This window comes from Anguilla anguilla, chromosome 6 (assembly GCF_013347855.1).
Source record: "Anguilla anguilla isolate fAngAng1 chromosome 6, fAngAng1.pri, whole genome shotgun sequence".
Lineage (NCBI taxonomy): Eukaryota > Metazoa > Chordata > Actinopteri > Anguilliformes > Anguillidae > Anguilla > Anguilla anguilla.
In genome coordinates this window covers 2,277,341-2,291,076 of record NC_049206.1, presented here as the reverse complement: position 1 = coordinate 2,291,076, position 13,736 = coordinate 2,277,341, and the positions used below count along the sequence as shown (strand labels likewise).

The window sequence follows — 13,736 nt, the reverse complement described above, 5'->3', positions numbered from 1 at the left end:
TGTTGCGCCAAGAAAGGTCAGGGAAGTGGCAAGCGCTGGAGCCTATCGTAGCGTGCATTGGGGCGAGAGGCAGGAATACACCCTGGACAGGCCGCCAATCTGTCGCAGGGCATGAGTCTAGAAGTGTCTGCTGCTGACTGCGAACTGGGGAACAGCAAATATTTCTGCTTAAAAAACAAATAGTTCTGAGAGGAACCTGGTCCGGTACCAGCGGTCGGCCATTTTGTGCCTAAATTCATACAAATCAGCACAAATCGGCATGTTTTCTCATCAATCTCGGCCACATCCTCTCCATCTGTTTAAGCCTCGCATTCCAAATAGGCACATCAGCACAACGGTTTTGGACACCTCATCACATTTCAGTCTTTGCACCGACAGACGATTCCAACAGGAAGAATGCTTTTAGTGCACTGGGGTCAGAGGTCAGCGCCGTGCTGCGGAACCACAGTGAGAAGGAGCTGCATTTTTATTGTCGCAGTGTGTGACCTGCTCAACTCATCTGAACTTTTTAGTGGACTGATTTACGTGTTTTTGCCGTTATTCTATTGTAATGGCCATGGCTGTGATTGTTGTTATCATTACCACGGTGACCAGATCATGTAAAACGTGTCCTGGGGCCTCTCCTGAGGACAGAGAGGATTAGGATTCAGTGCCACGGGACCAAAACATTTTTTAACAGCTGTGAAATGTTACATAGCAGGGCTGCTGCGTGGCTCATTCTATCGGGGTATTGTTCTGGGGCATGGATGGGCCCCATGACCAGGTTTCGAACCCATACCTAGCTTGTGCCAAACCATGGCTATCAGCCCTGCAGGACGGACGCACAACTGGCCTAACCCTACTGGTTCTGACCCACTCCTGCAGTTACCCTACTGGTTCTGACCCACTCCTGCAGTCACCCTGCTGGTTCTGACCCACTCCTGCAGTTACCCTGCTGGTTCTGACCCACTCTTGCAGTCACCCTGCTGGTTCTGACCTACTCCTGCAGCTGATCTGCTGGTTCTGACCCACTCATGCTCTGATTTAGCCATGCAGGGTTGGAACATGAATTTAAATCCGGCTGGGGCTCCAGTAGGAGGCCTCTCATTAGTGGCTGACTTAGCCATCAGGGCAGCAGTGTAGTATAATGGGTAAGGAGTTGGTCTTGTAACCTAAAGGTCACAGGTTCGAGTACTCAGTAGGACACAGCCATACCCTTGAGCAAGGTACTTAATCTGCATTGCTTATATCCAGCTCTATAAATAGATGCAATGTAAATGCTGTGTAAAAAGATGTGTAAGTCGCTCTAGATAAGAGCGTCTGCTAAATGCTTGTAATGCCATCAAAGGCTATACACTGGTGGCAGAGGATTGTGAAAGCGTTTATTCTAGTTTTTTGGCACTCAGACTACATTTACTCTGTGTGTTGATGATGTTTATAGTTCCAACCTCTTCTCTGTTCCTTTTCCCCTGAGCTGTGACATCAGTGTGTATGAGGAACACAGACCTGTGAGTATCGATGAGCGAGCGCTCCATAGCTTCCAGCAGAATGTGCACCCTGAGGTTCAAATGATTGTTAAATGTTTCTTTTCCTCTCGTGTCGGGGAAGGAACTGTTTACTCTCTGGGACCTGTGCAGGATGTACGTGCGTGCTGCAGACACGGGTGTGATGGAAACTCCCCTCTCTGCTCTAAAACCTGAATTTAAAAGCTCTTTGTTCAAAAGGGCTTCTGTAGCTTTACTGCCCTTTGGCACATGGACAGTAAGCATAGAAAAAAAAAACTAAGTAAAAAGAAGCTTGCTGTATTTATTGAGTTTATTAACAAAAAATATTAATCTCCAGATGAACACACACAAATATATATTATCCATCCTATAGACACACATAAATATACTATATGTAACGTATACACTATAAACAATTTAAATTCGACCCCACCCTTTTTTATAAATGTAAGCTACCAAATTCCCCTGTGAGGGCCTTATTCTGAAATAAAGTTTTCGTGCTGATGAATCCTTCCAGAACAAAATTCCTGTTGAATAAAATCCTGCAACACAAGGTGAGTAAAGCACTATTCTACTCTCCTTTCAGACACAGCGCCTCCTACAGGACTGGAGTTAAACCTGCAGACACTGCAGCCCTCCAGGACTGGAGTTAAACCTGCAGACACTGCAGCCCTCCAGGACAGGAGATTAAACCTGCAGACACTGCAGCCCTCCAGGACAGGAGTTAAACCTGCAGACACTGCGGCCCTCCAGGACTGGTGTATCCTTTCATACCTCAAGGAGAACATCAAGGCAACATCATGGTCCGGCAGATTCCTCCTGTATAACATCAGGAGGATTCGACCATACCTGGCTACACACTGCACCCAGCTACTTTTCCAGGCTATGGTGGCCTCCTGTTTTGACTGCTCCCTCCTTGCAAGCCTGGCAGCTTGTGCCACACAGCCACTACAGATGATTCAAAATGTAACATGGCCATTTTGTTGCAGTGTGACTGACCAACATTGTAAGTCTAAGTTCTTTGTCGTTTTTTTTTTTCATGTCCTTCCTCTGTTCAGGTTCACCTGTGCTGACCCGCTGAGTGCCACGCCCCCTCCTGCCCCACCCACGGGCACACAGCATGGCCAGTCTCCCCCGCGCTGACTGGCGTTCCCTGAGTGAGGTCCCCACACCACTACACGGGGAGCAGGACGTCCTTGCCCAGCTCGTACACCCCACGCGTCTTCGCCTTCCACAAGTGATGCGTCACCAAGGCTGCGATGGTTACCACGGCGACGGTAGGGCCAATGACCGCGAGCAGGATGATGTGGTCTTTGGGGGGCGGGTCCTGCACTGGAAGGGGCACAGATGGGAACGATGAGTTTGGGGAGCGGACCGTTCGGTAGGAGATGGTGACGTCCTGAGCCTCCTGCACTTGCCAGGACGGGGACACCGTCACTGTGGTGTTTCGGGGGGGTGCTGCGGGGCGGGACAAAGGAAATTCACCAATCAGCAAGAGGGGCAGGACAGCATTTTTTAACTTCTTAAATAAGTTTTGCTGCCCAACGTGAGCCTGAACAAGTCCAATTCCCACCCTGATTTGGAATGTCCAATCAACTACTTGCTCTTTGCAGGCGTGGTCATGCTCTGTCCCCAGTGCCAATTCAGAAGAGTGTAGCCATCCTCCAAAACATGTGGCATCACCAGCCTGTTTCTTATAACACCCCGGCCCAAAGCCAAGCTGGCACAGAACGAGCCGGAAGAAAGCCTTTCCTACGTGGCTTTGGTATGCAGTCGAAGGGTGCCCAGTCAACCAGTTGGGGTCGCTAGAGAGCAATGAATCGCAGACCCCTAATTGACTGAACCCTCTTGAATGCTGGGTGAAGCAATCGGCAATTACGCCTCACCCTATGGAGCTACCGGCCACAGCCGGGACTAGCCAAGCCTGGATTCCATCCAGGACTACGGGGCTCATCCATGCACCACAGCGCGGTGCCTTACCCGAATGAGGCACCCAGCAGCCCCGGACAGCATTTTTAAAAAGCAACCAAACTGGAAACGCAAACGCACACGATGTGACGCACGCACACGTGTGTCTGTGTACGGCGCGTCGGCCTGCCTTACCCGTCACGCTGAGCGTTAGCCGCTCGGTGCTGGAGCCCAGCCGGTTGGAGACGTTGAGCTGGTAGAGACCGGCGTCACGCAGCTGGACCTGCTGTAGCCAGAACGTTCCGTCCTGGGACTCCATCTCGACGTCGCTGCCGTCTTTCTTCAGGATGTAGCGAGGCGGCGGGGAGCTGACCGTTCGGCAGGAGATGGTGACGTTCTGACCCTCCTGCACTTGCCAGGATGGGGACACCGTTACCGTGGTGTTTCGGGGGGGCGCTGCGGGGCGGGACAAAGGAAATTCACCAATCAGCAAGAGGGGCAGGACAGCATTTTTTAACTTCTTAAATAAGTTTTGCTGTCCAACGTGTGCCTGAACAAGTCCAATTCCCACCCTGATTTGGAATGTCCAATCAGCTACTTGCTCTTTGCAGGCGTGGTCATGCTCTGTCCCCAGTGCCAGTTCAGAAGAGCGTAGCCATCCTCCAAAACATGTGGCATCACCAGCCTGTTTCTTATAACACCGCGGCCCACAGCCAAGCTGGCACAGAACGAGGCTACGCGGCTTTGGTATGCAGTCCAAGGGTGCCCAGTCAACCAGGTGGGGTCGCTAGAGAGCAATGAATCACAGACCCCTAATTGACTGAACCCTCTTGATAAATAAGTAGGGTGTATGACACTAATTTTTTTGGAGAAAAGCTGCAAACGTGCAGGCTCTCCAGAATCGGCCGTGAGCATTCACGCATGAAAACAGCGAAAAATCGTTTATCGGACATTCCAAATTAGGGTGGGAATTGGACATGTTCAGCCTCACGTTGAATGCCAGATTTTTAAAAGGAACCAAACTGGAAACGCAAACGCACACAATGTGATGCACGCACACGTGTGTCTGTGTACGGCGTGTCGGCCTGCCTTACCTGTCACGTTGAGCGTTAGCCGCTCGGTGCTGGAGCCCAGCTGGTTGGAGACGGTGAGCTGGTAGAGACCGGCGTCACGCAGCTGGACCTGCCGTAGCCGGAACGTTCCGTCCTGGGACTCCATCCCCTCGTCGCTGCCGTCTTTCTTCAGGACGTAGCGAGGAGGCGGGGAGCTGACCGTTCGGCAGGAGATGGTGACGTCCTGACCCTCCTGCACTTGCCAGGACGGGGACACCGTTACCGTGGTGTTTTGGGGGGGCCCTGCGGGGCGGGACCAAAGAAAGGCACCAATCAGCAAGCGGGGCGGGACCGCCTTTTTAAAAAGGAACCAAATGGGCCTACTGGGTGGCTCATTCGGTTAAGGCACCATGGTGTGGAGCGTGGATGAGCCTCACGGTCTTGGACTGTATCCTGACAGTACCAGTGCCGACTGGGGCCAGTAGCTCCACAGGGGGATGGGTAATTGGCAACTGTGCCATCCAGGGTACGAGAGGGTTCAGTCAGTTAGAGGTCTGCGTTTCATCGCTCTCTAGCGACCCCCACTGGTCAGGCAGACGCCTATGGACTGCATGCGAAAGCCACATGTGAAAGGCTTTTACGCTGACTCGGCTACACGCGAGCTTCGCTGTGAGCTGCGGGGTGAAAATATGTAGGGTGTATGACACTCATTTTTTTGGAGAAAAGCTGCAAACGTGCAGGCTCTCCAGAATCGGCCGTGAGCGTTCACGCATGAAAGCAGCGAAAAATCGTTTATCGGACATTCCAAATTAGGGTGGGAATTGGACATGTTCAGCCTCACGTTGGATGCTGCATTGTAGATTTTTAAAAGGAACCAAACTGGAAACGCAAACGCACACGATGTGACGCATGCACACGTGTCTGTGTACGGCGTGTCGGCCTGCCTTACCCGTCACGTTGAGCGTTAGCCGCTCGGTGCTGGAGCCCAGCCGGTTGGAGACGGTGAGCTGGTAGAGACCGGCGTCACGCAGCTGGACCTGCTGTAGCCGGAACGTTCCGTCCTGGGACTCCATCTCGACGTCGCTGCCGTCTTTCTTCAGGACGTAGCGAGGCGACGGGGAGCTGACCGTTCGGCAGGAGATGGTGACGTTCTGACCCTCCTGCACTTGCCAGGACGGGGACACCGTTACCGTGGTGTTCCGGGGGGGCGCTGCGGGGCGGGACCAAGAAAAGGGCACCAATCAGTGACAGAGGTTGGGCTACAGTGTAGCACATCACTCAAACTTAACCCGTTAAGTGAGTGAGTCAAAAATCTGCTGTACCTGTCCAGATGAAGCATGGGTAAAAACAATAGCCACTGATCTCAGAACATTCTAGATGCAGAATCCTAAATCACAGCCCATCTCCCCTGGTAGATTTAGATTGTATTCTTGCGAAACTGTTAGCATTATTATTTCTTGTTATTGTTCTCATTCCGACGTGTGTAGGTACGTGTACATGTATAAGTGTGTGTGTTTAAGTGTATAACACGCACTGTCAATAGAAATAAAAAGGATAACATTCAAAATTCAGCACTCACTCTGTACGGTCAGATTCACCGTGGTCTGCCGGGTTTGCTGATTGACAGGGACACCGTCCAAATCAAGCGTGGCTCTGCAAGTGATGTTCTTCTTCCCGTCTCCGAAATCGGGGATGTAGGAGTAGACGGAGGTATGCGTCTCCACTGCATCGTCCGCAGACATTTCGTGCTCCGTCGTGCTGAGAACCGTCTCGCCCTGGACCCACTCGACCTTCAGCAGATCCGCGGTGTAGATGTCCCGCACAACGCAGGTGAGGTTGCTCTTCTCCCCGTGCCGTAAGTGGTCGTACCCTGACACCTCGGGGTCCGCGGGAAAAGCTGAAATCACCAAAACAATTTCAAATCCGTCACATTTAACGTTATCTGTGTATATTTTTTTTAAAAAGCTTATTTGTACTAAGTCGATCCAACTGTCTAACTGGTAGTCTTGCAATCTCATACTACTACGTTCACTTTTACTACTTTCAACTACTAGCACCACCATTACTACTACTACTACTAATAATAATAATAATAATAATAACAATAATAATAATAATAACAATAATAATAATAATAACTTACAATACACATTTACTTGTGCTTTTCTGAAAAACTTTTTACCACCGCAAAATACACCGCACTCTATCGTGGTTTTGCGCGTGAGGGTCACAGGGTGAAAGACGAGTTGCGACTCCGTTGGTGACGGGTTGGTCTCGGATGTGTGCATGAGCGGCTGGTCGTCCAGCGCCCTCCACGTGAAACTCGGTTTCTCGCAGCGCCTCGTGCTGCACTTCAGCACGAGACGGTCGCCGAGTTGAGACGTGGAATATTTTGGCTCCAGGGAATCCAATGAAAAAGCTAAATGGAATTAAAAAGTAGAGTAGTGAACAAAAAAAAGAAAAAAAAACACACGTCTGTAAATGTGTGGCATATAATTTATATGTATTTGTATATTTCGATACCGCTGTACGTGAGTCTACGCATTTAATGTAATAGATTTTACCTGCTGGAAGGACAAAAATCCAAAGCATCCACAAAGCCATTTTTGTAAAGTCAGTTTACTCTACTGTTGTTTAGAAGTTTCAAGGGTGGTTAGCAAATAAGTCGGCAGCTTAGTGTCTCTCTTGTTAGCGCAATACTCGCCAGTGTCAACGGTTTATATGCCCGATCCTGACTCGCTGAGGATTCTGGCAGGGAATTTCCCACACCCCCCTAGCCACCCTTTCAAAACAATCCTGGATTTCCGCCCGCCAGGTTTGGCTCGTTGCAGTTTCTTTTCTATTTTAGCTCGTGCGGTACCCCCGCTTAGGACCCCAGACACTTCCACTCTAAGTCCACTCGGTTACAAACCGTTACCTTTTGAAAATAAGTTATTTACCATATAGAACAATACAGTAAATGATAACACGAATCCGAAGACGCGTTTCGATGACCATTCCCCTAAAGTACTAAAGCACTAAAACAACTGGTGTAGGCCTACTAAATGGTGCATATCTGTTACAGCGATTCATCAGTATTCCCAGACGCTGAAATGACTCCTGTTCTTATAGTGATATGCACAATAATATAATCTGTTTATAGTGATTAATAGCAAAGACACCATGCCATTTTTTCTTCTGCAATTTAAAATAAAATGCAAACGTTTTTTGTGTTTAAATCTCTTAAAACACTGAAGCGCTGAGCGGGCCCGTCGCCACGAGGGGGCAAGTGTCGCCCCAGTGTCCCAATGTACCCTATAGAAAAATAGCAAAAACAACAAAAATATTGGCCGAGATACAAGTGTCATAGAGACGACAGTAATGAAACACCTTCTTTGAAGTTTTCCCCCATAAAATATTTGAAGCTTGTTATCTGATCCAGTCTTTTTCCCCACTCCACAAACAGCATTCAAACATTGTTCTGAAACATAGCGCTGTTATTTCAGAACCACGGTCTGCGCTGTTGTGCGTTGTCAAGAGATTTATTTATTAGATTTGAACCTCACGGCACGCTGTACGCGATGTGATTTATTTTTATTTTTTTTATTTTTAAGTTAAAACCGGCAAACATTCAATCTGTCAGACGTGTTTGACGGCTTGTCAGTCGTGTACATTCCGTAAATGTCTACCTGGGCTATGCTTCACGCATGTAACAAAGCTACTATAATCCCGATTTTGGAATAAACACTTTCAGTTTCACGAAGCGAATTAAGAGTCTCAAGGTTCATTTGCTGAATAACATACAACACACGATGAAATCACACACAGAATTTAACGAAATTAACCATCTTGGCATTTAGAAAGGAACACGTTTTTAGCATTTAAGAGACCGACAAGCTAGGCATTTAAGACAGTGGTTCTCAGAATCGGTCCTGGGGGCTCCTTGTGTATATTGGCTTTTCTCCATTGGTTTTGATGATTTACAAGAAAAAAATAATAGCCTAATAATAATTAGAAATTCAGTGTAGGCTACATTATTTTTGTCTTCATGCACCAGGTGGAAAACTTGCTGTACAAAGTGCGTTGTCATATTTACACGCCTGCAGATCAGTTATTAAAATACTTGGTAGATTTGTTAATCACCGCTGACAGTGTTAATTTTTATTCGGTAGAAAGTGACTTGCGAACGATCGGTCAGCTAGCGTCACCCTGCAAGTGAACACCACAAACGGCGATAGAGTAGCTAGTAGCAGTTACTGGCTCATTACCTGACTGTGGCGAAAACCTACGACGATAACTTGCTCGGTTAACAGCAGATCTACCAGACAGTTATACGAAAATTAGCCTAGTCAAATCACCAGTAGCCTACACATCTCTGATTGATTGACCATCAGTGTAGTCGATGTTCTTCCCCTGTGGTTCATATTGCTAATGCGTGAGCTAACCACGGATAGCCTACCTAGCTCACTGGCAAGCTGATATGCTAGCTAAGCATACTCGTTTTGCTGAGAAACATACATTTAAGATAACTGAACATAATTGTATTATTAATGTCATACATATAACGTGATTACATGACACAGTACAGTCACGGATGGAAATTAAACTCCGTAAACATTTGATAATATATTTTAAAACATAACGGCAGACAGTCAGCTAGCCTCAAGTTCGTTCTGCAATCGTTCGTTCAGGTTGATGGGCTTTTCCGCACCGGACTGTCAATCACATTGTAAAAATAACAAGACTGCTTAACTCTATGGTTTTGGCTCCAAATCGAGAACATGGCCGCGCCCGCCATTGAGCTTCAAAACGTGTTTTAGAGACCCACGGAGAGTCAATGGATGACGTCAGAGTAGCTTTGTCCATATTTTTTACAGTCTCTGGTTAAAACCGTTAACAGTCAAGGTAGTTTGCTTGCTAAATAGTTCAACTTTCGCCATCGCGTTACGTAGCTTGTTTGCTTAGCCAAAAAGCAGTTCAGGAATAAGGATGGATATCAGAACGTGGCTTTGTAAGAAAAAACAAAACACCGTAGAGACCCCAGCCGAGGCCAGTAGCCCCAGCAGCAGCAATGATATCGCCGAGCCCGAACTTAATCTGCTAGCTCCACCAGCCGCAGAAGATGTTACCCCGGCGGCAAGCAAGGTCAGTGGTTATAATCGTTCATAAATTCTATTATTTTGCGTCTTGTAGACCTACGTTCCGAGTGCTCCGATTCCCTAAATTGTGCGAGGACACTCAGGTTTAATACTGGCTTCACCACTGCTGTGAAATGAATGTATTTGATTTAGAAACAGTAGTCTTGTGTTGTTGTTATTTAGCCTCTCAGAGGCTATTGCATGGTTAAATCAATGAATTTTTATTAAACCTACCACCAGACCAATTTTAGGTGGTGACCGGGCAATCTGCCCCAAATATTCCTATTTCATATTATGGCCATGGCGCACAAACGCATGGAAAAGGTAAGGTAGGGGATTGTTTGCATCTAGTCAAAACGCCACTATATTGCCACCCGCAGGATGAAAAAAATGCAGAAATAGGCATAGCAGGATGATAACCTACTGTTTTAGCCTACTATATAAAAAGATTTCCCCCTCGCCATTTTTAACTGCCCCCTCAGTCACTTCATCCTGGCTCTGAGCGAGCGATTCCCTTTGGAATTTCCCCAGAAATATTTTGGCACGGCGATTTCCCCCAGAAGTTATTGGCAGGCAATCGTGTACATTTTTCATGAACACACCCCATTATATATCCTTCATCTTTTCTCTTTCTTTTCCTAGATTTCCTTTGGGTAATGTTACACGTCCAGCTGTATAAACTTTTATCTTTTATCTGTCTCGTCGTACTTTCCGTTCTTATAATACGACGGGTTATTTATTATTTTAGTGTTGCAGTGGTGATGATGTGCCCTCTGGGCGATACAGGATTTCTCTTTACCTGAGGGTCCCACTGATGTTCTCCAGTACTGTACGTCACTCTGGATAAGAGTGCCTGCCACACGACCAAATGTAAATAATTAATGTTTTTAATGTTTAATTTAAGCATCAGCTTCTTTAAAAAAAAAAAAAAAAAAAAAAACATTTTACCACACAGTTGATATTTTGGTCAGAATAACTTGTCTGGGCGAATTAATCTCAGCAGTATTACTGTACATCTATCCATTCTTTTTATTTAGGCTACGAGACCTTTTGACCTGTTATTTCATACACAGCGCTGTCCGTGAGTATTTGGACAGGGCCACAGTTCTTGTTGTTTTGGCTCTGTGCTCCGGCACGCTGGATTTGAGGTGAAGCTACGAATGTGAGGGCGAAGGGCGGACTGGCAGCTTTAAGAGTTTTTACCATAACCAGTGATCCGTAAGAATAATGGAGCGGACTGTGGCCATAACGGGCTGCACGTGGTCAGCAGCAAGGTTCAGGTAGCATGTGGCATTCTGCTGACACACAGCAGGTATTAAGGGGCCTGGTGTCTGCCAAAAACACATTCCTCACACCATCAGAATAACTTGTCTGGGTGAATTAATCACACCAGTCTTACTGCACATCTGTCCATTCCCCGCACCATTGCGCCACCACCACCAGCCTGCACCGTTGCCACAAGGCAGGACGGATCCATGGATTCATGCTGCTTTATGCCAAATTCTGACCTTATCATCTGCGTGTCCAGCCCTGCGTCACACCTGGACTTGCACACACCAAGAGTCTCTGCCTTAGCCGTGATATGCCTTGACATGCTCGATGTTGTTACATTTTAGTGGCTTTTTTTAGTTTTTTTACACTGAAGGTCGAAATGGTGGGTGGAGGTGGAAAAACGTTCAAAGCACCTCTGGTATAACTGTGAAAACCTGGTATTTCTAGAGAACAGAGCAGGTTAAAAAATATATATATATCCTTGTTAGGTAAGGTGCAAGGAGTTATAATTATAGTTATAATTTATTTTCTCGTACTGTGCATGCTGTGTATGAAAAGCTTCTGTCCACTCTAGTGGACGTCATGCATTAAGGGTTGTGTGGCCTGTGTTCGGCAAAAAAATTTCAACATCCTTTCACATATCATTAAAAAAAAATAAAAACTGAAAAAAATATTGCTCTGTTTTGTAATCATTCGTGCATGATAATTCCCATGAAAAGGTTTGTTGTTGATTTCTATGGAGATTGCTGTCCTTTATCAGTTATATTGGACCTCACTCGGGTACAGCACTAGGAGCTAAAACAATAGGTTGTTTGTATTCATCATTGTTCCTATGTGCTATTGTATTATTATGTGTTGAAAGAGGTGTAAGAACTACTAATTACTACTGATAATAGGGGTACTACTAATGGGGGTCTTACTATAAACGGTGGTTTTGCAGAAAAGCGTGTTCAGGAAAGCTGGGTGCCAGACCGGGCGGACACGGGAGGGAGACTGGCTGGCGATCTGAGAGAATAACACGGAGTTCCTTTCTTTTTTTGCAAAAGAAAGTCGGGGATTTTTATCGAAGCGGAGGGCTTTGGGTTCTGCGTGCAGCTTGCTGGGAAAGTCCTATGGATAGAAATTCAAACAGAGAGAACTGCTAAACAACCCCCCCCCCCCAACCCCACCCAGCCACCCCACGGGGAACTTCCCCCTGCCTTACATCCTGCTGTTTGTCCAAACAGCATGCCCATCCCCCTGTACGGGGGGCGGACAGGCCCGTGTACGAGGGGAGGGGGGGACAGGCCCCTGTACGGGGGGACGGGGGGAGAGCGGGACAGGCCCCTGTACGGGGGGACGGGGGGAGAGCGGGACAGGCCCCTGTACGGGGGGACGGGGGGCGGGGGGGACAGGCCCCTGTACGGGGGGACGGGGGAGAGCGGGACAGGCCCCTGTACGGGGGGAGGGGGGGACAGGCCCGTGTACGGGGGGAGGGGGGGACAGGCCCGTGTACGGGGGGACAGGGGGAGAGCGGGACAGGCCCCTGTACGGGGGGAGGGGGGGACAGGCCCGTGTACGGGGGGACAGGGGGAGAGCGGGACAGGCCCCTGTACGGGGGGAGAGCGGGACAGGCCCGTGTACGGGGGTGGGGGGGACAGGCCCCTGTACGGGGGGCGGGGGGGACAGGCCCCTGTACGGGGGGAGGGGGGGACAGGCCCCTGTACGGGGGGAGAGAGGAGCGCACTCACAGCCTCTCAGGGGTCATTTATTTAAGCCTGTATCCCAGGTCCCTGCTTCACATAGTTCCTCCTCATTGGTCCAAATCCACACATACAAGTTTCTCAACCGAGAACTTGATTTTTTTTAGGAAAAACTGCTTCCACCAACACGGGCCCCATGGCTTTTGAAGCTCCATCCAAAAACTGTCTGTAGAATAAGTTACAGGATCTGACACCATTGTTCAGGTTCAGAAATGTGACCTTCTCTTGTTCTGCGCTGCCAGTGTGGTCATTTGTGTCCATTTATTAGAATGCCCTCGTACGTAATCTGAAGGTTAAATAAACTGCCACTGGCTTAAACCGCCAATATCGTCATCCGGTGTTTCTATTTTCTCACAAAAAAAAAAAATACAAAAAAAAAAACACACACCAAATGTGCTTGTTGCACAAATACGTGAACAGTGCAGACAAATAAAGCAGAAGCAGAGGCCTCAGGGGCCTCACTGATACAATAAGGCTGAAATTAACCTTTCCTTGGCATCATTTAATGCGTGCGCGTTCATTATTTACACCACATGAGCAAGACTCTTCCACATGCGACTCGATCCCTGACCGTATAAGAAAAAAAAAAAAGGATAAATACTCATTTCTCAGTTTGTCTCAATATTTACGATGAACTGAAACGTTTGTGTTTCTGGTGGACTTGGGAGAAACTGAAGGACAAGACAAGAGTACATAAAACTTGTTAAAAGTCTTAGAATAGATTTTATTTCCAGAAAAGAAATAATGGGGAATGGTTTATTTTAACAAAGACAGAACCCCAGTGTAAAAATTCTGCCTGGTTCTTAGTGGGCTTGTTGGCTTCGTGTGTCAGCACAAGTGACCCAATAAGGCGGCCGTACGTTATACGATTTTCTCACGGATTACGATGTTGGGAGATCGGATGCCCTCTCACACTTAACGCTGTTCAGACTGTGACAGCCGGCGCCATGATGGCGTAGACTGCACGAGCTCCCGACCGGGTCAGGTGACGTTAACGTCATACACGGAGCCACCTCCTGATTGGTCAACGGGAATGGAAACACAGAATTTGTTCACATGACCTCCTGCACCTGACGAATTCAAGCCAATCGTGCCAAATTTTTTTTGACATGTCTGAAAACAATCTGGAGCCCGTAAGCCAGTCGGACCGGTTTGGAATAC

General features: G+C 47.8%; 1 protein-coding gene across 3 annotated transcripts; it reads right to left on the bottom strand.

The window, feature by feature from the left end:
* Positions 1-1,771: 1,771 nt before the first annotated feature.
* On the bottom strand, positions 1,772-7,207 carry vcam1a (vascular cell adhesion molecule 1a). Of its 3 annotated transcripts, none has more exons than XM_035420411.1 (7): positions 7,009-7,207; positions 6,588-6,863; positions 6,024-6,341; positions 5,394-5,654; positions 4,487-4,747; positions 3,588-3,848; positions 1,772-2,942 (listed from the first exon to the last, which is right to left on the bottom strand). In XM_035420411.1, the coding sequence occupies exons 1-7, from the start codon at positions 7,046-7,048 to the stop codon at positions 2,659-2,661; spliced, it is 1,701 nt and encodes a 566-aa protein (XP_035276302.1). In that variant the 5' UTR covers positions 7,049-7,207; the 3' UTR covers positions 1,772-2,658. The 3 variants fall into 3 exon arrangements, with proteins under 3 accessions (XP_035276302.1, XP_035276303.1, XP_035276304.1); XM_035420412.1 differs by having other exon boundaries at positions 1,772-2,816; XM_035420413.1 differs by lacking the exon at positions 4,487-4,747.
* Between the last annotated feature and the right edge of the window lie 6,529 nt (positions 7,208-13,736).